This window comes from Hoplias malabaricus, chromosome 2 (genome assembly GCF_029633855.1).
Source record: "Hoplias malabaricus isolate fHopMal1 chromosome 2, fHopMal1.hap1, whole genome shotgun sequence".
Taxonomy (NCBI): domain Eukaryota; kingdom Metazoa; phylum Chordata; class Actinopteri; order Characiformes; family Erythrinidae; genus Hoplias; species Hoplias malabaricus.
The window spans coordinates 84,676,707-84,702,603 of NC_089801.1; the positions used below are offsets into that span (position 1 = coordinate 84,676,707).

General features: G+C 45.2%; 3 protein-coding genes across 5 annotated transcripts in view; all 3 read right to left on the minus strand.

Annotated features, from left to right (window-relative positions):
• The window catches only part of LOC136687508 (zinc finger protein 501-like), a 10,839-nt gene extending 4,534 nt beyond the window's left edge, over window positions 1-6,305 (minus strand). The window contains exon 1 of the mRNA XM_066661969.1: window positions 6,186-6,305. The gene's annotated coding sequence lies outside the window, so the exon portion shown is untranslated. The remainder of the gene's footprint in view (window positions 1-6,185) is intronic.
• Window positions 6,306-7,771: 1,466 nt separating this feature from the next.
• Window positions 7,772-21,403, minus strand: LOC136678909 (zinc finger protein 850-like). The gene is made up of 6 exons (XM_066657095.1): window positions 21,334-21,403; window positions 19,562-20,948; window positions 14,963-16,028; window positions 11,171-12,116; window positions 10,639-10,750; window positions 7,772-9,577 (listed from the first exon to the last, which is right to left on the minus strand). The coding sequence occupies exons 1-6, from the start codon at window positions 21,378-21,380 to the stop codon at window positions 8,663-8,665; spliced, it is 4,473 nt and encodes a 1,490-aa protein (XP_066513192.1). The 5' UTR covers window positions 21,381-21,403; the 3' UTR covers window positions 7,772-8,662.
• A 1,738-nt stretch (window positions 21,404-23,141) lies between these two features.
• LOC136687505 (zinc finger protein 724-like) lies at window positions 23,142-25,784 on the minus strand. 3 transcript variants are annotated; one of them, XM_066661964.1, is made up of 2 exons: window positions 25,608-25,784; window positions 23,142-24,938 (listed from the first exon to the last, which is right to left on the minus strand). In XM_066661964.1, the coding sequence occupies exon 2, from the start codon at window positions 24,871-24,873 to the stop codon at window positions 23,773-23,775; it is 1,101 nt and encodes a 366-aa protein (XP_066518061.1). In that variant the 5' UTR covers window positions 24,874-24,938; window positions 25,608-25,784; the 3' UTR covers window positions 23,142-23,772. The 3 variants fall into 3 exon arrangements, with proteins under 3 accessions (XP_066518061.1, XP_066518062.1, XP_066518063.1); XM_066661965.1 differs by lacking the exon at window positions 25,608-25,784 and adding an exon at window positions 25,285-25,415; XM_066661966.1 differs by lacking the exon at window positions 25,608-25,784 and adding an exon at window positions 25,270-25,357.
• Window positions 25,785-25,897: the final 113 nt, after the last annotated feature.

Here is a 25,897-nt window from a genome sequence, read left to right on the forward strand (position 1 = left end):
TTCTCTCCGTGTCTGCGTGGGTTTCCTCCGGGTGACTGTCTGTGAGGAGTGTGGTGTGTTCTCTCCATGTCTGCGTGGGTTTCCTCCGAGTGACTGTCTGTGAGGAGTGTGGTGTGTTCTCTCCGTATCTGCGTGGGTTTCCTCCGGGTGACTGTCTGTGAGGAGTGTGGTGTGTTCTCTCCGTGTCTGCGTGGGTTTCCTCCGGGTGACTGTCTGTGAGGAGTGTGGTGTGTTCTCTCCGTGGGTTTCCTCCGGGTGACTGTCTGTGAGGAGTGTGGTGTGTTCTCCCTGTGTCTGCGTGGGTTTCCTCCAGCTGACTGTCTGTGAGGAGTGTGGTGTGTTCTCCCTGTGTCTGTGTGGGTTTCCTCTGGGTGACTGTCTGTGAGAAGTGTGGTGTGTTCTCCCTGTGTCTGCGTGGGTTTCCTCCGGGTGACTGTCTGTGAGAAGTGTGGTGTGTTCTCCCTGTGTCTGCGTGGGTTTCCTCCAGCTGACTGTCTGTGAGGAGTGTGGTGTGTTCTCCCTGTGTCTGTGTGGGTTTCCTCTGGGTGACTGTCTGTGAGGAGTGTGGTGTGTTCTCCCTGTGTCTGCGTGGGTTTCCTCCGGGTGACTGTCTGTGAGGAGTGTGGTGTGTTCTCTCCGTGTCTGCGTGGGTTCCCTCCGGGAGACTGTCTGTGAGGAGTGTGGTGTGTTCTCTCCGTGTCTGCGTGGGTTTCCTCCGGGTGACTGTCTGTGAGGAGTGTGGTGTGTTCTCTCCGTGTCTGCGTGGGTTTCCTCCGGGTGACTGTCTGTGAGGAGTGTGGTGTGTTCTCTCCGTGTCTGCGTGGGTTTCCTCCGGGTGACTGTCTGTGAGGAGTGTGGTGTGTTCTCTCCGTGTCTGCGTGGGTTTCCTCCGAGTGACTGTCTGTGAGGAGTGTGGTGTGTTCTCTCCGTATCTGCGTGGGTTTCCTCCGGGTGACTGTCTGTGAGGAGTGTGGTGTGTTCTCTCCGTGTCTGCGTGGGTTTCCTCCGGGTGACTGTCTGTGAGGAGTGTGGTGTGTTCTCTCCGTGGGTTTCCTCCGGGTGACTGTCTGTGAGGAGTGTGGTGTGTTCTCTCCGTGGGTTTCCTCCGGGTGACTGTCTGTGAGGAGTGTGGTGTGTTCTCCGTGTCTGCGTGGGTTTGCTCTGGGTGACTCTCTGTGAGGAGTGTGGTGTGTTCTCCCTGTGTCTGTGTGGGTGTTGGCGTAGGTTTCCTCCAGGTGACTGTCTGTGAGGAGTGTGGTGTGTTCTCTCCGTGTCTGCGTGGGTTTCCTCCGGGTGACTGTCTGTGAGGAGTGTGGTGTGTTCTCTCCGTGGGTTTCCTCTGGGTGACTGTCTGTGAGGAGTGTGGTGTGTTCTCTCCGTGGGTTTCCTCCGGGTGACTGTCTGTGAGGAGTGTGGTGTGTTCTCTCTGTGTCTGCGTGGGTTTCCTCCGAGTGACTGTCTGTGAGGAGTGTGGTGTGTTCTATCTGTGTCTGCATGGGTTTCCTCCAGCTGACTGTCTGTGAGGAGTGTGGTGTGTTCTCCGTGTCTGCGTGGGTTTGCTCTGGGTGACTCTCTGTGAGGAGTGTGGTGTGTTCTCCCTGTGTCTGAGTGGGTGTTGGCGTAGGTTTCCTCCAGGTGACTGTCTGTGAGGAGTGTGGTGTGATCACTCAGTGTCTGCTTGGGTTTCCTCCGGGTAACTGTCTGTGAGGAGTGTGGTGTGATCACTCAGTGTCTGCGTGGGTTTCCTCCGGGTGACTGTCTGTGAGAAGTGTGGTGTGTTCTCCCTGTGTCTGCGTGGGTTTCCTCCAGCTGACTGTCTGTGAGGAGTGTGGTGTGTTCTCCCTGTGTCTGTGTGGGTTTCCTCTGGGTGACTGTCTGTGAGGAGTGTGGTGTGTTCTCTCTGTGTCTGTGTGGGTTTCCTCCGGGTAACTGTCTGTGAGGAGTGTGGTGTGATCACTCAGTGTCTGCGTGGGTTTCCTCCGGGTGACTGTCTGTGAGGAGTGTGGTGTGTTCTCCCTGTGTCTGCGTGGGTTTCCTCCAGCTGACTGTCTGTGAGGAGTGTGGTGTGTTCTCCCTGTGTCTGCGTGGGTTTCCTCCGGGTGACTGTCTGTGAGGAGTGTGGTGTGTTCTCTCCGTGTCTGCGTGGGTTCCCTCCGGGAGACTGTCTGTGAGGAGTGTGGTGTGTTCTCTCCGTGCCTGCGTGGGTTTCCTCCGGGTGACTGTCTGTGAGGAGTGTGGTGTGTTCTCTCCGTGTCTGCGTGGGTTTTCTCCGGGTGACTGTCTGTGAGGAGTGTGGTGTGTTCTCTCCGTGTCTGCGTGGGTTTCCTCCGGGTGACTGTCTGTGAGGAGTGTGGTGTGTTCTCTCCGTGGGTTTCCTCTGGTTGACTGTCTGTGAGGAGTGTGGTGTGTTCTCTCCGTGGGTTTCCTCCGGGTGACTGTCTGTGAGGAGTGTGGTGTGTTCTCCGTGTCTGCGTGGGTTTGCTCTGGGTGACTCTCTGTGAGGAGTGTGGTGTGTTCTCCCTGTGTCTGTGTGGGTGTTGGCGTAGGTTTCCTCCAGGTGACTGTCTGTGAGGAATGTGGTGTGTTCTCCCTGTGTCTGCGTGGGTTTCCTCCAGCTGACTGTCTGTGAGGAGTGTGGTGTGTTCTCCCTGTGTCTGTGTGGGTTTCCTCTGGGTGACTGTCTGTGAGGAGTGTGGTGTGTTCTCTCCGTGTCTGCGTGGGTTTCCTCCGAGTGACTGTCTGTGAGGAGTGTGGTGTGTTCTCTCCGTATCTGCGTGGGTTTCCTCCGGGTGACTGTCTGTGAGGAGTGTGGTGTGTTCTCTCCGTGTCTGCGTGGGTTTCCTCCGGGTGACTGTCTGTGAGGAGTGTGGTGTGTTCTCTCCGTGGGTTTCCTCCGGGTGACTGTCTGTGAGGAGTGTGGTGTGTTCTCTCCGTGGGTTTCCTCCGGGTGACTGTCTGTGAGGAGTGTGGTGTGTTCTCCGTGTCTGCGTGGGTTTGCTCTGGGTGACTCTCTGTGAGGAGTGTGGTGTGTTCTCCCTGTGTCTGTGTGGGTGTTGGCGTAGGTTTCCTCCAGGTGACTGTCTGTGAGGAGTGTGGTGTGTTCTCTCCGTGTCTGCGTGGGTTTCCTCCGGGTGACTGTCTGTGAGGAGTGTGGTGTGTTCTCTCCGTGGGTTTCCTCTGGGTGACTGTCTGTGAGGAGTGTGGTGTGTTCTCTCCGTGGGTTTCCTCCGGGTGACTGTCTGTGAGGAGTGTGGTGTGTTCTCTCTGTGTCTGCGTGGGTTTCCTCCGAGTGACTGTCTGTGAGGAGTGTGGTGTGTTCTATCTGTGTCTGCATGGGTTTCCTCCAGCTGACTGTCTGTGAGGAGTGTGGTGTGTTCTCCGTGTCTGCGTGGGTTTGCTCTGGGTGACTCTCTGTGAGGAGTGTGGTGTGTTCTCCCTGTGTCTGAGTGGGTGTTGGCGTAGGTTTCCTCCAGGTGACTGTCTGTGAGGAGTGTGGTGTGATCACTCAGTGTCTGCTTGGGTTTCCTCCGGGTAACTGTCTGTGAGGAGTGTGGTGTGATCACTCAGTGTCTGCGTGGGTTTCCTCCGGGTGACTGTCTGTGAGAAGTGTGGTGTGTTCTCCCTGTGTCTGCGTGGGTTTCCTCCAGCTGACTGTCTGTGAGGAGTGTGGTGTGTTCTCCCTGTGTCTGTGTGGGTTTCCTCTGGGTGACTGTCTGTGAGGAGTGTGGTGTGTTCTCTCTGTGTCTGTGTGGGTTTCCTCCGGGTAACTGTCTGTGAGGAGTGTGGTGTGATCACTCAGTGTCTGCGTGGGTTTCCTCCGGGTGACTGTCTGTGAGGAGTGTGGTGTGTTCTCCCTGTGTCTGCGTGGGTTTCCTCCAGCTGACTGTCTGTGAGGAGTGTGGTGTGTTCTCCCTGTGTCTGCGTGGGTTTCCTCCGGGTGACTGTCTGTGAGGAGTGTGGTGTGTTCTCTCCGTGTCTGCGTGGGTTCCCTCCGGGAGACTGTCTGTGAGGAGTGTGGTGTGTTCTCTCCGTGCCTGCGTGGGTTTCCTCCGGGTGACTGTCTGTGAGGAGTGTGGTGTGTTCTCTCCGTGTCTGCGTGGGTTTTCTCCGGGTGACTGTCTGTGAGGAGTGTGGTGTGTTCTCTCCGTGTCTGCGTGGGTTTCCTCCGGGTGACTGTCTGTGAGGAGTGTGGTGTGTTCTCTCCGTGGGTTTCCTCTGGTTGACTGTCTGTGAGGAGTGTGGTGTGTTCTCTCCGTGGGTTTCCTCCGGGTGACTGTCTGTGAGGAGTGTGGTGTGTTCTCCGTGTCTGCGTGGGTTTGCTCTGGGTGACTCTCTGTGAGGAGTGTGGTGTGTTCTCCCTGTGTCTGTGTGGGTGTTGGCGTAGGTTTCCTCCAGGTGACTGTCTGTGAGGAATGTGGTGTGTTCTCCCTGTGTCTGCGTGGGTTTCCTCCAGCTGACTGTCTGTGAGGAGTGTGGTGTGTTCTCCCTGTGTCTGTGTGGGTTTCCTCTGGGTGACTGTCTGTGAGGAGTGTGGTGTGTTCTCTCTGTGTCTGCGTGGGTTTCCTCTGGGTGACTGTCTGTGAGGAGTGTGGTGTGTTCTCTCTGTGTCTGTGTGGGTTTCCTCCGGGAGACTGTCTGTGAGGAGTGTGGTGTGTTCTCTCTGTGTCTGTGTGGGTTTCCTCAGGGTGACTGTCTGTGAGGAGTGTGGTGTGTTCTCTGTGTGTCTGTGTGGGTTTCCTCCGGGTGACTGTCTGCGAGGAGTGTGGTGTGTTCTCCCTGTGTCTGCGTGGGTTTCCTCCGGGTGACTGTCTGCGAGGAGTGTGGTGTGTTCTCCCTGTGTCTGCGTGGGTTTCCTCCGGGTGACTGTCTGCGAGGAGTGTGGTGTGTTCTCCCTGTGTCTGCGTGGGTTTCTTCCGGGTGACTGTCTGTGAGGAGTGTGGTGTGTTCTCTCTGTGTCTGCGTGGGTTTCCTCCGGGTGACTGTCTGTGAGGAGTGTGGTGTGTTCTCCCTGTGTCTGCGTGGGTTTCCTTTGGGTGACTGTCTGTGAGGAATGTGGTGTGTTCTCCCCGTGAGTCAATGTGTCTGTGCCCAGATATAGATTGGTGCTCTATTCTGGGTGAAATCGTAGTGCCGGTGACTCCAGCTGGACGGTCACTGTGCGTGTTTGGCTGTTTCTCGCCAGCGTGTGTGTGCATTGAGTGTTCTGAGCAGTGTGGAGTGTAAAGCGTCCTTGGGTGTCCAGAAAGGCACTATATAAGCGTAAAGATATATAGACAGATAGAATTGGCCAGTTAACTGAAACAGTATCAAAAGTAGACCAAGTTAGACATCAACAGTTTACAAGACATATACATATACTACAAATATCATATTACGCAATTCCCATTCTAGACTAGTGGGAGTTTACGGTAACTGACATAGCATAGGTTATTGCTTTGAGGAGGATGCGGTGGGGATATCAGACAAAGCTGTTGAACCTTCAAGATGTGTTTTAGACCTAATTAAGTGCAACCCTAAGGAAGGGAGGTTCCTGCTTTATGACCCCTGTGAGCGCTTAGTGGTGTGTGGAGGTAAGATTGGTCGTGCCCACAAAATACCACATTTTATTAATCAATTTCCACACGTTATTCAATATTCCCCATTATTAAGACACCCCTGGGCCTTATTAAATAGTTCTAACACATAATTAAATGGTTCGTTAGTACTCAGGTAATCCCCAATCCTTAAGAATCCTTTCAAACGCGTTGTTAGGTAATTCCCAAAGTCATTATTAATATTTTCTTATTAATTATTAAATCATTGTAATAATATACCGTTCCCACAAATTATTAAGCCATTTACTAAGTCATTACTTCTGTTTTTGCAGTCGTAGATAAACTACATTAAATAATAATGACGTCTGCAGAACAGATGTGTACAGTGAAATTAAAACTGCACACAAACCGTGTCAGAAGAGGAATGTTTGGGCTGATACTGCGTTAATTCTCTCAGGGAAAAAAAGCGCGAAGCCGTTGATTAATCCGTCATAGTCCGCTAAACTGCACTGTTTTTGTACGTAGCCCTGTATTGTGATGGGACTTTTATTTTGTACATCAGCGGTGGGTAAATACGGCGAGAATGGAGCTCTAGGATTTTTTTTTTAGAACCCCTGTATTAAACAATGTGAACAAATATAAACTCCTCACCTCCAAGGCCTTCAGCTCACGTTTGCGTTCATCCGGTAAAAGCGGGGGGTGGCTCCTCAAAGCGCTCCACGTCCTGCTCACACCAGAGTCGATCTGAGGGGAGTCTGTTCTAGCGATGTGTCGGTCCCGAACGAACCGGTTCAAAGAGCCGGCTCTTGTAAGTGAACGATGAGATCCGTTTCCTGTCTAAGACCGAGCCATTTTTTTCTAAGGCTTGTAATTCAACCAATCAGAGAACAATAAGCAAAGCTCCACCCCTCCAACCCTCCGAGCTGAGACACTTGGTTTTCCTGAATGTCAATCTGCCTTCCAAAACATAGCTGAAGAAGATGTTAAATCAGTTAAATGTTTGTTGACGGTTGTGGTTGTTTTACGGTTGAATGCTGCTGTTTTGCAGAGTATGTGTTTGTTTTATTTCCCAGAAATGGATGATTATTTAATTTAATAAGCTATTTTGTAATAACTACCTTTTGGGTTCCATTGGCTGTATTTCAGAGTTTACAAGTGATTTTTTATTAAGGTTTTTAAATTAAAATCCAGTTATTTATACAATTGAATGTGTGAGTGCAGTCAGTGAGTTATTACAAGACAGCCATAAAAACAATCGGCCATTGCAACACTATTTATTATTTTTGATTTTGAACAATAATATTTTGTCCATATAGTCATGTAAAATGTAGGTAATATTGTTCTGTACCAGTGGAAATAAGTGGTAAAACAAAGAGCCATTTAGGAGCCAAAAGAGCCGACATTCCCAGCACTAGTCTGTTCACTTTCCCACTACACCACAGAATGAATACCGACCGCTAGAGGGCGGAGTCAAGGAAGTCCTCTTTGAATGGGAGTGAATGGAGATAAACGCTAAACATTAGTTTAAAAATATATTTTCGTCATTCATTCAATAATATCTTGTTTTCAGAAGTTGGAATGACGTATTACTGAATAAAGTCACAGGAATCGGAAAAATATGTGTCCTTTTCTCAAGTCTGTGGGTTGTTTGAGTAGCAGGGTGCTAGCATTAGTGCTAATCAGTACAAAGAACTAAGAAGAGTCCTATAACTAGAGTACAAAAGTGTTAAAATCTAAATGTGGTGTTTAAATGTTCTATTTCTATATGTATCTATAAGATGAGTCTGTATAAAAACTATTAATCATAGTTAAATAGCTCCATTCTTTGAGAATTTATCACACAAAGTAGGAGAATGTTGCGATACTCAGCGGGAAGCACGGGGGTGCAGCAGGTGGTGTCGCAGTCACACAGCTCCAGGGACCTGGAGGTTGTGGGTTCGATTCCTGCTCTGGGTGACTGTCTGTGAGGAGTGTGGTGTGTTCTCCCTGTGTTTGTGTGGGTTTCCTCCGGGTGCTCTGGTTTCCTCCCACAGTCCAATAACACACATTGGTAGGTTGATTGACGACTCAAAAGTGTCCGTAGGTGTGAAGGACTGGCGCCCCCTCCAGGGTGTATTCCCGCCTTGCACCTAATGATTCCAGGTAGGCTCTGGACCCACAGTGACCCTGAATTGGATAAGGGTTACAGATAATGGATGGATGGATGCTACTGAGCCACACAAACATTAAGTCAGGTAGTGATTTTAAACTATAATTTCAGTGTAAACAAACAGGTAAACAAAATATTTTGGGAGTGAACACCATGAAAATGTATCAGATATCTCATATCTGTATGACAACATTTGACAGTTTTCTCACACACACTTGAATTAAAGAGACACACTTAACTCCTCATAGACAGTCACCCAGAGCAGGGCTCAAACCCACAATCACAGGACCCTGCAGCTGTGAGAATGGCGACACTACCTGCTACACCACTGTGCCACCTGAATTTGAACATAAATTATTTTAAAAATTAGTGCTGTAGGTACCATATTTCCAGGATCTTGGGATTGTATCAATCCCCACCTCAGGCCACACTGCCTGTGAGGAATGCAGTGTGATTTTTACTGTGTCTGAGTGGGTTTCCTCCAGGTGCTTCAATATTCTCCCACAGCCCAAACACAAATGCGTAGAGTGACTAGGTGAAATTGTCTAGAGTTGTGGGTATGTGAGTGAGCGATGGCCTGGTGCCCTGTCCGGGGTAAGTACTTGCCCTACTAAATCTTGGTATACTAACTATGATAGAACCCATACTCAGTCAGACGTGCATTAAAATTAATTTGTGACTAACAGGCTAAACGTTTCCTGTTAACAGGGATGAAAATGCTACTATGGCTAACAGAGGAACATAGCACGGACCCTTTGCTTCTCCAACATTTCAAGGTCACACATGAACAACAGCCACACACACACAATACGGCAGATAAAGATATAAATCAAAGGTAAATAAGCACTGAGTAACTGGAGCAACAAGTAAGAGCTTATGGCAGAAAGCTTGTATTGAAGAGAAGACCATGATCGGGATGAAACAGTTACACAAATATCTTTGGTCAGTGGCTGGAACCAAGAAAACGGATTAAACCAAGTCACGCATCATGAGTGTGCGTCTGACTCTTTGTGCACTTGTGGGTCTTATATGTGTTCAAATGTCTAAAGTTCTGTCCACACTCTGAGCAAAAATATGGCTTCTCTCCCGTGTGAATGCGCTGGTGTTCTTGAAGCGTACTCAGTCGATTAAAACGCCTGCCGCAGTCGGAGCAGTGATACGGCTTCTCTCCGGTGTGAACGCGCCGGTGTAGGTTGAGCGCACTCTGTCGAATAAAACTCTTCCCGCACTCGGCGCAGTGATACGGCTTCTCTCCGGTGTGAATGCGCCGGTGATCTTGGAGATGACTGTGATGAGTAAAATGTTTGCCACACTCTGTACAACAGTACGGCTTCTCTCCGGTGTGAATGCGCTGGTGCACTTGGAGAGATCTCTTTATAGTAAAACGGCTCCCACACTCTGAGCAGTGATATGGCTTCTCTCCGGTGTGAATGCGCTGGTGCACTTGTAGAGCACTCTTTACGGTAAAACGCTTCTCACACTCTGAGCAGTGGTAGGGTTTTTCTCCCGTGTGAATGCGCTGGTGCTGTCTGAGCAGGATTGATCGTGTAAAGCCCTTCCCACACTCTGAGCACTGAAAGGGTTTTTCTCCGGTGTGAATGCGCTGGTGCTGTTGGAGATGGATCTTTCGAGTGAAACCCTTGCCACACTCTGAGCAGTGATGGGGTTTTTCCACTCTGTGGTGGAGCTTGTGTCGTCGGAGGGCGCTCTGCTGAGTATAAGTCTTTCCACACACTGAGCAGTGATGAGTTGCCTTACTTTGTTTATTACTCTGCTTTCTCCTGCGTGAGCCTTGAGAGGACGTGCCTTCAGAGTTACACCTTTTATCAGACGCCATATTCTTCACGTCCGACCTATTCACGCCATGGGTTTGTGATGCCCTCATACGACCGCCCTACAGTGAGAATAAAGCAGGAGTTGCTGGAGAACCACGGCTTTTTACAGATGCCATATTCCCTCCATAATTCTCTTGAATTATCTTCAGAGTTTGTAGTGGGGGTATAAACTGTGTAGGAAAGACAAGAGAAGGACAAAAGATATTAACAACATGAAGTTAACTGTAACAAAGATGCAATCAGTAACAAAAGCAAACCACGTTAGTCATCAGCATTTCACATTAAAAATATGTACTATAAATATCATACAGATAATTGTGAATTGACGTGTATATATATATATATATTTGTAAATGAAGAATGGACAGGAACCACATAAGGAGGGATGATTGGACTGATATTGTGTAAAATCACCCAGAGAAAACCATGAACCATTGTTTAATCTGAAATTAAACCGTCATTTTTCCACTTAACTAACTATAGTTTTTTTCTTTTTATTTTGGTACATAGCCCTGTATTTTGATGGGACTTTTATTTTGTACATCAGCAACAGAGAGTGGAGCTCTGGAATTTATTTTGAGACCCCCTGGTTAAACCGTGCGGACGAATATAAACCGCTCACCTTCAGCGCTTCGGCTACCGTTTGTGTTCATCCGGTAAAAGCGGGTGACGTCTGGCCTCTCGCGCCCCGTCCTGATCGCTTCAGAGCCGGTCTGAGGGGAGCCTGTCCACTCCCATTACACCGTAGAATGATTACCGACCACTAGAGGGCGCCGCTGAATGGGAGTGAATGGAGATAAACGGTTTGAAATGTATTTTTGTCATTCATTTAAGTATATCTTTGTGTTTTTTAGACGTTGGAATGACGTATCACTGTATAACGTCATAAGGAACTGAAAAAATATATTAGGTATCAATGCCTTTAGGTATTGAGTAGCGGGGTGCTAGCTTTAGTGCTAATTAGTGCAGAAAACTTATAAGAGCCCTATAACTAGGTCTGAAAGCCTTAGGATCTGAATGCAGTGTTTAAATGTTGTATTTCTACAATTTGTTACAAAGTATTTATGTAAAAAAATTCTATTAATCATTGATAAACTTCAACTTTAAGAATTTATTTTACCTGTTGATGCAAATTTGCTGTGAGAATCTTATGGTATTCAGCCAGAAATACGAGTTGTAAATGTTTGTCAATGTAAACAAATGGGTCATTAATACATTTATAGGGAATAAACCTGAATAAAAAAAGACCACTTTTGTCCAGTCAGAGTTGTACTAAGATGATGTTTATTCACTCGTTCATCTTCGGTAAGAGCTTCGGGATGTTCATAAAGCAGGAGAAACACTGGGCAGAACATCACACACTCAACAAGGCACTTCCAGACACACAGATACACACACAGTCCGTCCATCTACCAGCATTCGTGTTTGGACTCACTTCTCTGAGACAGTGACCCGAGGTGAGTATCCAACACAGGACCCCGAGACCCTGCGGCACCACCACATCTATAGAACACTTCACATTCATAAATGAAAATGGTGGAAAATATAAACCAAATCAAGTACAGTTCAAAAGAGAAATGGAGAAAAAGTAAACTGGACTGTGAGAGGGAAAGGGTTAAATGTGACCTATGCCCCCCGTTTGACCAACTCACGCGTCGCGGGTTTCCACCCCCTTCAGTGTGCACTTGTGTGTCTTACACGTGGTCAAATGCCTGAAGTGTTTCCCACACCCGGAGCAGAAATACGGCTTCTCCCCGGTGTGAATACGCAAGTGGTGGTGGAGATTACGGCGTTGGTTAAAACTCTTCCCACACTCCGAGCACTGAAACGGCTTCTGTCCTCTGTGAATGCGCAGGTGATCTGTGAGAGTCCGGTGTCGAATGAAACTCTTGCCGCACTCTGAGCAGCTGTACGGCCTCTCTCCGGTGTGAATGCGCAGGTGTTCTTCTAGACGGTTCTTTACAGTAAAGCTCTTCCCACACTTGGAGCACTGGTGTGGCCTCTCTCCCGTGTGAATGCGCTGGTGTCGATGGAGAGTGCCCCGCTGTTTAAAACCCTTCCCACACTCAGAGCACCGATACGGCTTCTCCCCGGTGTGAATGCGCTGGTGCCGATGTAGAGTGCCCCGCTGTTTAAAACGCTTCCCGCATGCTGAGCAGTGATGCGGCTTCTCCCCGGTGTGAATGCGCTGGTGTTCCTGGAGGATGCTATGTTGTGAAAAACTCTTCCCGCACTCGGAGCAGTGATAAGGCCTCTCTCCGGTGTGAGTTCGCATGTGTTCTTGGAGATGACCGTGTGCAGTAAACCTCTTCCCGCACTCGGAGCACTGATGCGGCCTCTCTCCGGTGTGAATGCGCAGGTGCTGTTGGAGGTAACTCTTTACGGCAAAGCTCTTCCCACACTCTGAACACCGGTAAGGTTTCTCCCCGCTGTGGACGACCTGGTGTCGCTGCAGATTGTTGTGGTTAGTAAAACACTTCCCACACTCTGGACACTGGTGAGCGGTCTCTCTCTTTACACAGTCCTGCTTTTTCCTGCGTGATGTACCAGAGAACATGCCTTCACTATCACAGATTTTTACGGATGCCATATTCTCTTCTTATTTCTCACCTTCTGATTTGGCAGTGGAGATTAAGCTATGTGAGAAAGACAACAGAAAGACAAGGACGTTGTAAACGTATGGTAGAATTTACCAAAGGTCTATGTACTGACCCAGTAAGAAAAAATAAGACCGAATTTAACCCTGTTAGCTGCACGCTAGCCTAATAAAAAATATTTATTAAGCAATTCCCACTCAGTATTAAGTCACCAGAGAAGGCAGCTGTATTATTAAGGTAGAGTCCACATGGAACTGTGACCACGGAGCGTGCATTAACAGTGCCAGTGGGGCTGGGGAAAGCCTTAATCCAGAGAAACACAGAAGAATTCTCTGATGACTTCTATGAAAAATCTACTATTTATTAGGTATTAGGTGCTTATAGAGGTATTAGGTGCTTAGTGATGCGTGAATATAATTTGGCCCATGCGTAAATCCAGTGATGAAGTAGATTATGTCATGTTATCTTGCATAATTTTAATAATTAACTTATTAAGTGAATTCCCCACTTATCACATTAAATAATTCAAATTATTAAGTTAATGATTAATCCCATGCCTTGTGAAATAGTTTTTTTCACATGGTTACGTTCATTCCTGGGCCTTAAAAGTTTTCCACACATTACTAGGTCATACCCAAGCATTATTATTATTAATATTACTATTATTATAAAGTTATTGCCTTGTTACGTCTTTTTCACACCGTACTATGCTATGTATAAAGTCCTTTTCTCTCATTACCAACCTTCATTTATTTTGAAGGAATGTGACAGCAGGATAAATGTAAAATATATTCCAGAAAATAAAATGCTGCTGGTTAACTCTTGGTATATTCTGAAATTCAAACACAAAATTTGCGTTTTCTGCTCTGTACAGAGGAACGAAGAGTGGACAGTGGAAATCAATCGTTTGGGAGGGATTTTACGGACAAATATTGTCGCAGAGAAACGCACGAAGCCGATGTGTTTAATCTGTAACCGTCATTTCATCATCAGTGTTTTGCTTTGGACTTTTATTCTGTAATTCAGCCTGCAGTCTCCTACATCTCTGGAGCCTCAGCGGTGTGTAAATAAGGCGAGAATGGACCTCTGTATTTTGAGGCCTGGACTAAACAGCGTGGACGAATATAAACCCCATTACCTTCAGCGCTGCTACCGTTTGTGTTCATCCGGTAAAAGGAAGGTGGCGGCTGAATTAGCTCCCCGTCCTGATCGCACCAGAGCCGGTCTGAGGGGAGTCTGTCCACTCCCTATTGATCCCATTATACCGCAGAATGATTACTGACCGCTAGAGGGCGGAAGTGAGGAAGTCCTATTTAATGGGAATTAATGGCGCTAAACGGCTAAACTTAGCTTTAAAATGTTTACTCTCATTCATTCAGGAATATATTTTCATTTTTTAGAGGATGGTCGCATACATAATGTATAAAGTTACAGAAAACTCAACATTTTTTCCTTATTTCCACAGCATTTAGGTATTGAGTAGCATGGTGCTAGCATTGCTGCTATTTAGTACTAAGGAATGAGAGTAACCAGTTTAAAAGGGTTAAAAACTTAAGATTAAAACACTTCAGCACTACATAACCGTTTGTTACTAATAACAAGTGCATTTTTCTGTTTGAAAAAATATTAAATATTTAAAATGAATCTTTGCAAACACCTTTTTTCTGTGTTGCAAAATTCCTGTGAGGATTTAATGGGATCCAGCCACATACTAAAGTCAGATAATGAGGTTAGCCTATTTTTTCAAGGCAAAACAAGTAGTAAAAAGACATATAGATGGAATTAACTCAGAAATCTAACTCTTCTGCATATCTAGATCACATTAACTTTAATATAATTGCTCATATACATTTAAGTAAAACGAAGACGAACACAATATACGTTCATTAAAAAGTGCTATTTTAATCAGCTGTTATGATGATATTCATAGATGTGATTATTTGATTATTCACTGGCAATCAAGTATTGATCAGGTTGTTGTTCCACTCAAATTTACAGAGTGCCTTTGTAGAGATTCACCAAACCTGTATCTGATGAAGATAATGAATGAGATCCAATGTCCTTATTTGAATTCAGTCATTCAAGTCTATTGAAACTCACAAGTGTCTGGCTGCTCTAAGCTTTAACACACCCCTCAATGCGGGATGAAAATCATCCTGTTGTTGGTATTAAAGCTACCCAAAATTTCTGCATAAAATTTTGAAATTGTAGCATTTAATCCTGCCTTAAAGGTGACATTCACAATTTTAATCAAAAAACACTTTTTATAAAATTCTGTGGATGTTCCTCACCCTTTGCTAGCTCTACTGTCTGTATGCTCAAATCCGATCTAATGGGTTTATGAAGCCCCAGTGTCTATAAATGGGTAAAAAAAAAACAAAGTGTCTCAGTCCGATATGCTAGGCTTACTCTCTCTCTGCTCACGGCAGAACAAAGCATAATTTTAGACAAAGGAGAGAAATGTTGAAAAGCATGAGCTGAGATGTTGCTCTACTCCTACTTCATAGGTGGGTAATATTTACTTATTTATATATATATATATATATATTTAGCGGTTGTTGATCACTTAAAGTGGAATGTCTCCAAATTCCGGAGACAGTTAACTGCATTACCGAAAGTGCTACAAAACTCAACAACTTGAGTTACAAATGAGTTTCTGTGGTAATTCAAACAGTGAATAAAAAATTTCAGACAAGTTGAACTTCAGCCACCTACAAAGAAAAAAAAAAAGACGCCGAGCTTCTGAACGTAAACAAAACGGAGAGAACAGCATTTCCCCAGAATCGTAGATGTCACCTTTACGGTTTGATTAGATAATGAAATCCAGACCTAAACCTTACACCTGACCGACTCTCACATCATGGGTCTCCACCTCAGTCTTAATGCACTTGTGTGTCTTGTACGTCGTCAAATGTCTGAAGTTCTGTCCACACTCCGAGCAGAAATACGGCTTCTCTCCCGTGTGAATACGAAAGTGGTCTTGGAGATTACTCCTTTGAGCAAAACTCTTCCCACACTCCAAGCACTGATACGGCTTCTCTCCTGTGTGAATGCGCTGGTGCTGATTGAGAGCGAACTGCTTTTTGAAACCCTTCCCGCACTCCGAGCAGAAATAGGGCTTCTCTCCCGTGTGAATGCGCAGGTGTTCTTGGAGAGTACTCTGACGAATGAAACTCTTGCCACAATCAGAACAGCTGTATGGCCTCTCTCCAGTGTGAATGCGCTGGTGTTCTTGGAGGCGATTCTTCACAGCAAAACACTTCCCACAGTCGGAGCAGCGATACGGCTTCTCTCCCGTATGGACGATCTGGTGTCGATGGAGAGTGCCCCGCTGTTTAAAACTCTTCCCACACTCGGAGCACTGATACGGCTTCTCCCCGGTGTGAATGCGCTGGTGTTGTTGGAGAACACTCTGCTGTGAAAAACTCTTCCCGCACTCGGAGCAGTGATACGGCTTCTCTCTTGTGTGGATGCGCATGTGTTCCTGGAGATGACCGTGGAGCGTAAACCTCTTCCCACACTCGGAGCAGTCATACGGCCTCTCTCCGGTGTGAATGCGCACGTGCTGTTGGAGGTAACTCTTTACGGCAAAGCTCTTCCCACACTCTGAACACTGGTAGGGCTTCTCCCCGCTGTGGATGACCTGGTGTCGCTGCAGATTGCTCTGGTTAGTAAAACTCTTCCCACACTCCGAACACTGGTGAGCGATCTCACTCTTTACACAGTCCTGCTTTATCCTGCGTGACGCTCCAGAGGAGGTCGCTTCAGTACCACAGATTTTAATGGATGCCATATTATCTCCTTTGTGTATATACTCTGTAGGAAAGACAACAGAAAGACAATGACGGTGAAAACCTAAACTGAAATGAATAGTGTAAATCCAGTGATGAAGTGCAGGGTTATGTTGTCCTAGCTTGTAAAAGGTTTATAAGTCATTCCCATAACTTCTCAAGTAAATTCCAGCCATTTTCACACACATTACATTTCCCCCATTATTAAGTAACTACTCTAAAGCCTTATCGAGTAGCTCTTATGCATATTTAAGTCAGTTCCATGCCTTATGTCTTTATTAACTTGTTCCTACACATTACCTCAAGATATCATTTATCCTCTGCTATTCAACACCTTGCTAAATGTATATTAAAGCGATGCACCAGCAAGGCTCCTTAAATAAAACTTTATTCCTGAAAACAAAATACTGGTGCTTGTCAAATGCTGGTAATTCACTTGGAAAAAGTTGGAAAAACGTCACGTCCAAACTCTGCACTGGCGACTTCAGAACTGCTCCTGGACAAAGTGGTGAAAAGTGGACTGGAATCCGCTCGTTTAAAGAAGAATGAATGAACGGATATTAAAATGCACAAATCTGATGTTTTTAATCAGAAATTAAACCGTCAGCTTTCCTTTAAACTGCAGTGTTTTTGTACATAGCTGTTTTAGAAGGGACTTTTATTTTGTACATCAGCCTACTCTTTTCTGGAGCCTCAGCGGAGTGTAAACACAGCGAGAGTTGGCCTCTAGGATTTTTTTTTTCGAGGCCCCCTGGAATAAACCGTGTGGACGAATATAAACCCCTCACCTTCGGTGCTTCAGCTCCCGTTTGTGTTCATCCGGTAAAAGCGGGTGTCTCCTGGACTCCCTCCCCGTCCTGATCGCACCAGAGCCGGTCTGAGGGGAGTCTGTCCACTCCCTATTGATTACCGACCGCTAGAGGGCGCAAACTAGAAAGACATCTTTGAATGGGAGTGAATGAAGCTCAACGGCTTTTAACGGTTTAAAAAATGTTTCCTGTCATTCATACATTCATATCTGTTTCACCAGTCAACCCCTAATAAAATCACAAAGTCACTCACAGAACAGAATTTAAATACCAGCAGAAACACTGTACTTCAATAAGTAATAAAAGTCTCTGAAACATTTCATATACTTGTACATTAATATGGTTATAATAATAATAATTATCATTTTGTACAATTCAAACAGGACTGAAGAACACTGAAACAAATCATTGTTTTATTTAATGTATATTTTATTTAATAATTTTTTTTTACATTTATAAAAGATTAAAAAGTCATCCCATTTTCCCAAATGATAGAGTGCTGTTTAAAGGCCAGACAATCATTTAGCTACACTAGGGCTCGACAGGGCATGCGATTAGAGGAGGAAGAACCCTACATAGTGCACTACACAGGGAGTAGACAGCTGTTTGAGATTCAGCCTCAGCTCTGTGGTTGTTATGGTAACTGGCCAAACCACATTGTCCAACTATTATAAATCCCAAAGGGAAGGGGCGGGGTTTAACCGTGTACAGTTGAATCTTAGCACAACCGGTATCGCTACAAATGCTAACCAGGGTGTATTCCACAAAGCAGGATTTCTCACGTAGCTGAGTAACTTAAGCCCACAAACAAAGCTGAGGACTGTCCAATATGAATCTCCCTTAGCTCTTTTTCTATTGTATGGGCTTGACTTTTGGCTTAAGTTATCTAGATAGACAGAGAAATCCTATGTAAATAAAAAATAATAAATGCCCAGCACTAACAAGTGAAAGAATTCCAAAACCGTACCTCCGTAATTTATTTCTCAATTATGGAATGTCACATTCATGAATAAAGAACATGAAAGAAAATGTAATTAAATCCAAAAAAGTGAGTTTGGTAGATGTGCTGCTCTGAAGGTTTGGGTGTAACTCCTGCTCAGAGATTCTCTATGCCTCTTTGTCGCTAGTTTTTAACCGCCTCATTGTAGCCTGACAGATCGGCTTCTCCTTTGGTGGTGTTCTTTGTGGGTTGACTGCTCACAGGCTCAGAGAGCATCCCCTGCAGCGGGGCATGTTCTGAGGGACACGTTCTTCTCGTTGATGTTGCATTTCCTGCAGGAATGTCTGCTGAGGCCCCTTTCACCATCTAAAATAGTTGATTCAACAGCACTGTGTTGCTCAGATGCACTTTCAGTCCACCTTATGTACGTTTTAATCGAAGCGGGTTTTTCAATCGCAAACATTGGCAACACACACACAAACCTGTGTCCCACTGAACTGATAACATTTGTGCTTTGCATGTTACATTTGGTGCAGACTCTCTACATTGTCCTATCAACAGAAAGGGGGAGTTTTCAATGAGAGATCACAAATGTGCTGTGTTTAAATTTTTTTGACATTTAAGTGTTGTGAAGATTTTTTGGTTTTCTGCTTACACTTATAAACTGCTGTCCAAGATCATTTCAGTCGCTATAGAAACTGCAACACGTTGCAGTGCGTTCTAGGTGAGTCCTACTTCTGGGTTGACCTGTACCTTTGCCATTGTGGGGGCTCATTTAACACACCAAAAACATTTAGGGAAAGAGCTGTATATCAGCACTGGCTCTTGTCAGCATCTGAGCTCGGGGGTGGGGCTTGGACGTAAACATATTTGTACTAGCTAGGCTACACATTTTGTTTGAACACTAAGCACTTTTGTGAGTCGCTCTGGATTAGAGCGCCTGCTAAATGGGTGGGGTGGGTCCACAGGGGCATTCGCCCCAGTTCAAATCTGATTGGTGCCAAGAAGTGCCCCTGTGAAGTCACTAGTTGCTTCAGAACACTTCACTGTCTGAAAAATGTAAACGTTACATTCATTTTTGATTTCAACTTGACATACATATCAAGCACGTTTTCTACCTTTGACACCGACAGCCAATACTTCCCAAGCTTGGAAAGAATGACACCAACATGTTACATGTAATGATGTACGTTAAAGACGTGTTACATTATTATAATGTTGTATTTGGACATAAAAGGACATTCTTTGATTGTGTGTAACCATTTATCCTGTTTAGATCCGGAGCCTACCCGGAAACACAAGGCACCCGGAGGAAACCCACACAGACACAGGGCGAACAACACCACACTCCTCACAGACAGTCACCCGGAGGAAACCCACGCAGACACAGGGAGAACACACCACACTCCTCACAGACAGTCACCCGGAGGAAACCCACGCAGACACAGGGAGAACACACCACACTCCTCACAGACAGTCACCCGGAGGAAACCCACACAGACACAGGGAGAACACACCAGACACCAGACCTTTCATTTCTTCCCCTCAAGAAAATGGCAAACATGCATTTGAATCGTCTAATTATGTGCGTTTTCTGTAGATAAAAGTCAAACATTATGATCAGATTTGTTATTACTCAAAGTGTTTAGTTGTTATTTAACGATTAATTACTTTTCTGGGATGTGTTATATACAGTAGGTGGATCTTCAGCCAAACGCCCAAACGGAGTGAAGTAGGGTTAACTACTTATTCACCTGGTAAACAATCTTCTTATGAGCACAAGAACACAGTAACAGACAAGCACATGGGGAATGTAAACGAAGAAACTGGAAAACCGAGACAGGGAAACAAAGATGGGTAGACACCGGACACCCATCTTTGTGTCGTTGTATGACTTGCATGGTCACATGCTTGCCGTGGTGTCTCCACTCTGTGCAGAAATCTCTTCACACACTCTGAGCACTGATACGGTGTCTCCCGTGTGAAGGTGCTGGTGTTGACGGAGGTTGCTCTTGTTTTTAAAACCCTTCCCACACTCTGAGCACTGATGCGGCCGCTCCCCGGTGTGAGTACGCTGGTGCTGTTTGAGAGTATTCATCGTAGTGAAACACCTCCCACACTCGGAGCAGGAATACGGCTTCTCTCCGGTGTGAATGCGCTGGTGATCTTGGAGATGACAGTATTGAACAAAGCTCTTCCCACACACAATGCAATGGTGCAGGTTCTCCCCCGTGTGGATGCGCCGGTGTCGATTGAGTGTTTTCTGTTGTGTGAAACCCTTCCCGCATTCGTAGCAGCGATACGGCTTCTCCCCTGCGTAAACGAGCTGGTGTTCATACAGAACGAACTCTTGATTCAGTGTTATCCCACACTCGGGCCACTGATCGGGCTTCTCTCCCGTGTGAACGCGCTCGTGCTGATGGAGGTTGGCCTTCTGTATAAAACTCTTGCCACACTCGGAGCACTGATACGGCCTGTCTCCAGTGTGAGTACGCAGATGTTGTTTGAGAGTATTCATCGCAGTAAAACTCTTCCCACACTCAGTGCAGTAATACGGCTTCTCCCCAGTGTGAATGCGCTGGTGATCTCTGAGATGACTGCTTTGAGTAAACCTCCTCTCACACTGGGAGCACTGATACGGCTTCTCCCCCGTGTGGACGCGCTTGTGTCGATCGAGTGAGCTCTGCTGTTTAAAACACTTCCCGCACTGCGAGCACGGATACGGCTTCTCCTCTGTGTGAATGAGCAGGTGACGTTGGAGAAAAAAGTGTTTTTTGAAGCCCTTCCCACACTCTGAGCACTGATGTGGTCTGTCTTCAGTGTGAATAAGGAGGTGTTCTTGGAGGTAACTATGTGCAGGAAAGCTCTTCCCGCACTCTGAACAGTGGTAGGGCCTTTCTTCGCTGTGGATGAACTGGTGTCGCCGCAAACTTCTCAGTTTAGTGAAACGTTTCCCACACTCTGAGCACTGGTATGGTTTCCCTTCAGTGTGAATAAGGAGGTGTTCTTGGAGGTAACTGTGTGCAGGAAAGCTCTTCCCACACTCTGAACAGTGGTAGGGCTTTTCTTCGCTGTGGATGAACTGGTGTCGCCGCAGATTGCTCCGTTTGGTAAAGCGTTTCCCACACTCTGAACACTGGTAAGCTCTGTCACTGCTTACGCTGCCCTTCTGTCTCCTGTGTGATGAACCAGAGGATGTTTCTTGAGTACTACAGCTCTCCGTGGAAGGTATATTCTCCATTATTCTTATTACTTCTTGCTCTTCCCCTTCAGATTTGGCACTGGAGGTAAAACTGTAGAAAAGACAAGAAAGATCAAAATCGAATTTGAAATTTAGCAAAGGTGCACGAGGTTGAATTTACCATTTACTTAAATACTATTTACTTAAGTAAAAAACATAGACCACATTTGACAGGGTTATCTACAACAACAGACACTAAATCACTTTATTAAATAATTTCCAGGGCCCTGTAAATATATTAAGAAGTATGAAGAAGAAAATAAATAAATGTTGGTCAAATGCTGCTAATTAAACCTTGAGTATTTTTTTTTTCTTAGAAAGGATTGTGAGGTCGTTTCTGAAAGAACCTGTTTCTAAAGCAAATCATCTACTCTGCCTTCAACTCAACATTGCTAAGATAATGTCATTTGTCAACACTATAGTGGTGTCTTCAGAACCTGAGTTGTAGTACGTCTAGTCTCGGTCTCGACCGGTCTTCATACATTAAACCAGTGTCTCAAGTCTTGATTCTCAGGGTGAGATAGACTTGGAAACTGTAGTCGAGACCAGCTGAGTCTGTTGCATCTGTCTGAGGTAAATGTCATTGGAAACTGACATTTTTCTGTCGTTATTCATATCAACAACCCATTCAAACATAAACAAACATAATAAATCAGTTTTTCTGTACTAGTATAAATAAAATATGAATTCGGACTGGCAAACTGAGAAAAACAATTTACTGTAAAAGGCACAACACAATAACATTGTTGTGGATTAAATGGTAGCAACCTCCAAAAGTTATACTGCTTTGGTTTGATTAAAACTATATCATAATCATAATTCTATGCTGTATATTATTGTAATATTTTCAATATCATGTATAATGACTGCATAATAAATTTGCTAATGTATTTCCCCCCTTTTTTATGTTAACAAAAATTAGCCTAAAAAGTTCTGTCAAGATTTAACCGCCGCTCTATACGCGGTGAACTGCTCTGTGCAGAGGCGAAAACCTGACAGTGGAAACTGCTCTACTGCGTCTTCTAACGCGTTTGTAAATACCCAGTAATCATACTCATTCCCACACATTAAGTCAACTGTAATATTTAGCTGTTCCTACGCCATATTAAATCATTACCTCGACTTAATTTATATTGTGAGGTAGTAGCTGTAAATAAATATGTAAATATCCCGCGACCCTGTTATGGATTAAACGGGAAAGAACGATGATATGAAGTTATATATATCAGGTCCGCTCGATTAAAGAGGAATAATTGGCAGATAGTGCGTTCATTTTCGCAGAGAAAAGCGCGAGGCCGTTGTTTAATCTGTGCTGAAACCGTCATTTTCCACTAGTGTTTTTCACAGCCGTTTTAAGGGGACTTTTATTTTGTAGGCCAGCGGTGTGTAAATACGGCGAGAATGGAGTGCTAGGACTTATTTTTAGACCCCCCTGGACTAGTGTGGACAAACGTACACCCCTCACCTTTTCAGTGCTTTAGCTCCCGTTTGTGTTCATCCAGTAAAAACGGGTGACGGCTGAACTCGGTCCCCGTCCTGATCGCATCAGAGCCGGCCTGAGGGAAGTCTGTCCACTCCCCCATGGATCCCATTATACCGCAAAATGACTAGCCACCGCTGGAGGGCGCACGGGACAAAGTCCTTATTGAATGGGAGTGAATGGAGCTAAAGGCTATGAATCAGTTTTAAAAATGTTTCCTGTCATTCATTTAGGAATATATTTTATATTTTTATAATATAAAATTATATAGGAATATGGAAGAACCTACCAGTAAATAAAGTCACAAAAACAGCCTTTAGGTATCGGCTAACAGGGTGCTAGCATTAGTGCTAATCAGGATGGAGTTTTATCAAGTTCAAGTTCAAAGAGTTCATTCTCATTTGCACAGTAGGGAACAGGTTCAGTGTACAATGAAATTCTTTCTTTACTCCTCACCAAGAGTGCCAAATAACGAGTTTAAAAGTAAAATCAGACTGAGATGTGGAACATTTGTTACAAAAATGAGTGAGTCTGTGTATAAAACCTATTACTTACTGTTAAAACTGAACTTTGCCCAAAAGATCAATACGTGTTAAGATTTTTAAAATTTACACAACAGATATTGTGATATTGCTGAGAATTTGATGGAATTCAGCCACATAGCAAGGTCAGGTAATTATTTATATATATAACCCTTTATTTTTTAATATTAAATACTGGGTATAGCTTTTACAGTAATTGTTTACATTTTTTAGAACTGTAATAATTTTTTTAAAATAAATCAGTGATTTACCAGGGTTCTCTTGATACGAGTATTTGGGCGGTAGCACGGTTATTAAATAAAGATGGTAGAATTTTAATGTATGAAAAGATCTGCCAAAAATATGGTTTAAGTTGCAATCAAAAACAGTAAAATTCATTGATTTGGAGCTTTTCTACTCGAGTTTGAAGAATGGTCAGGGGTCTTAATTGTGTGGATTTCAGATAAAATAAGTATATTCATAAATGTATTGATAAGGCTCAACACACTTTACCATATAAAATACACTGGATTCATAACAATTACACACCCAATGTAGCTACCCATCCAAAGAATTCTTAAGCATTAGATTTGCTTGCGAACACAAATATTGTCTTCTGTCAGTTGAACTTGAATCAAGGCACGTGACGGGGGCGTGGCTAAAGAGCACGAGAATGAGAAACGTAAACAACATGGCGAACAAACCACGACGCACATGGGTTTCCACATCCATCTTTGTGCCATTTTATGGCTTACATGCGTTCACATGCTTGACGTTCAGTCGCCACTCAGAGCAGAAATACGCTCCTCCTGCTCTGTGTGAATGTTCTGCTGTTCTTTGAGGTCCGATTAAAGAGTCCCAGACTTGGAGAAGTGTCACAGCTTCTCTGCTGTGTGAACATGCAGGTGTCCTTGGAGATGCCCGTGTAGATTAAAACCATTGGCTAATTCCGAGCACTGATACGGCTTCTCTCCCGTGTGGATGTGCTGGTGTCGTTGGAGAGTGCTCTTCTGTTTAAAACTCTTCCCGCACTCGGCGCAGTGATACGGCTTCTCTCCGGTGTGAATGCGCTGGTGGTCTTGGAGATGACGATACTGAATGAAGCTCTTCCCACACTCTACGCACTGGTACGGCTTCTCCCCCGTGTGGATGCGCTGGTGTCGAATGAGCGTCCTCTGTTGTGTAAAACTCCTCCCGCACTCTGCGCAGTGGTACGGCCTCTCCCCTGTGTGAGTGAGCTGGTGTTCGTACAGAACGAACTGCTGTTTAAAGCTCTTCCCGCACTCCGAGCACTGATACGGTTTCTCTCCGGTGTGGATGCGCTCGTGCTGATGGAGGGTGCTGTGCTGTTTAAAACTCATCCCACACTCGGAGCACTGATACGGCCTCTCTCCCGTGTGAATGCGCAGGTGTGATGTGAGAGTCCCCATCGCAGTAAAACACTTCCCGCACTCGGGGCAGTAATACGGCTTCTCCCCAGTGTGAATGCGCTGGTGATCTCTGAGATGACTGCTTTGAGTAAACCTCCTCTCACACTGGGAGCACTGATACGGCTTCTCCCCCGTGTGGACGCGCTTGTGTCGATCGAGCGAGCTCTGCTGTTTAAAACACTTCCCGCACTGCGAGCACGGATACGGCCTCTCCTCTGTGTGACTGAGCTTGTGACAGTGGAGGAAACACTCTTTTTTAAACCTCTTCCCACACTCTGAGCACTGATGTGGTCTGTCTTCAGTGTGAATAAGGAGGTGTTCTTGGAGGTAACTATGAGCAGGAAAGCTCTTCCCACACTCTGAACAGTGGTAGGGCTTTTCTTCGCTGTGGATGAACTGGTGTCGCCGCAGATTGCTCCGTTTAGTAAAGCATTTCCCACACTCCGAACACTGGTAAGCTCTGTCACTGCTTACGCTGTCCTTCTGTCTCCTGTGTGATGAACCAGAGGATGTGTCTTGAGTACTACAGCTCTCTGAGGAAGCCATGTTCTCTCCTTTATTCTCTCGAGTTCTCGATCTTCACCTTTTGGTTTGAGCGGAGAAGTAAAACTCTGAAGGAAAAACAAATGAAATACCACATAGAACTTAATGAATCAGGAACAAAACAGACCAGGTTTGGCACTAACAACACCTTATTAAATATTTTCCACACGTTAATATATCATTCCAAATATTGCCTTGTTCCCATGCTTTATTAAGTAGTACTTACTCAAGATATATACGTGTTTTAATTATTAAGGCATTCCTAAACACTCCAAACCTAATGCAGTCATTCCCATGCCTTTTTTAAAGTTATTTACTAAGTCTTATCTCTGCCACATGAAGTCCTTAATTCAATATTATTTTGAAGGGCTGTAGCTACAATTATAAATTATACGTAACTTTATATACACTTACGACGTCCAAGCACTAAAATGATGTAAACAGGACTCCCTTGAACAAAGTAATTAAGAGTAGTCTGTGTAAACCGCTGTTTTTATGAGGAATGGACTGACATTGTGTTCATTCTCTCAGAGAAAGGCGGGAACCCGACGTGTTAAATCTGCAATTAAACCGTCATTTTCCACCGGGAGAGGGGGGGGGGACTTTTATTTTGTATATTAGCCTATATGCTCATGTACGGACCCTCTGTGGTGCGTAAATACGGTGAGAGTGGACCTCTGTGATTTCATTTGTGACCCCTCTGGATTAAACAGTGTGGAGGAATATAAACACCTCACCTAAAGTGCTTCGGCTCCCGTTTGTGTTCATCCGCGGTAAAAGCGAAGTGGCGCCTGGACTTGTCCTGGACGCAGCAGGAGGACTGAATAGTGGAGAGTACCGTTTTTAAATCAGGCAGTCACTAGGGTTCAGGCGTTTACAGAAAGTAGCAGCAGTGCCCTACATAGTACACTGCATAGGGAGTAGGGAGCACGTTTGAAATTTAGGCTGTCCTGTGGTTGCTATGGTGACGGGATCGCTTTGGCAACGGTCTATGTGAGGCTTTTATCCAATGACGACGAGAAGAGGC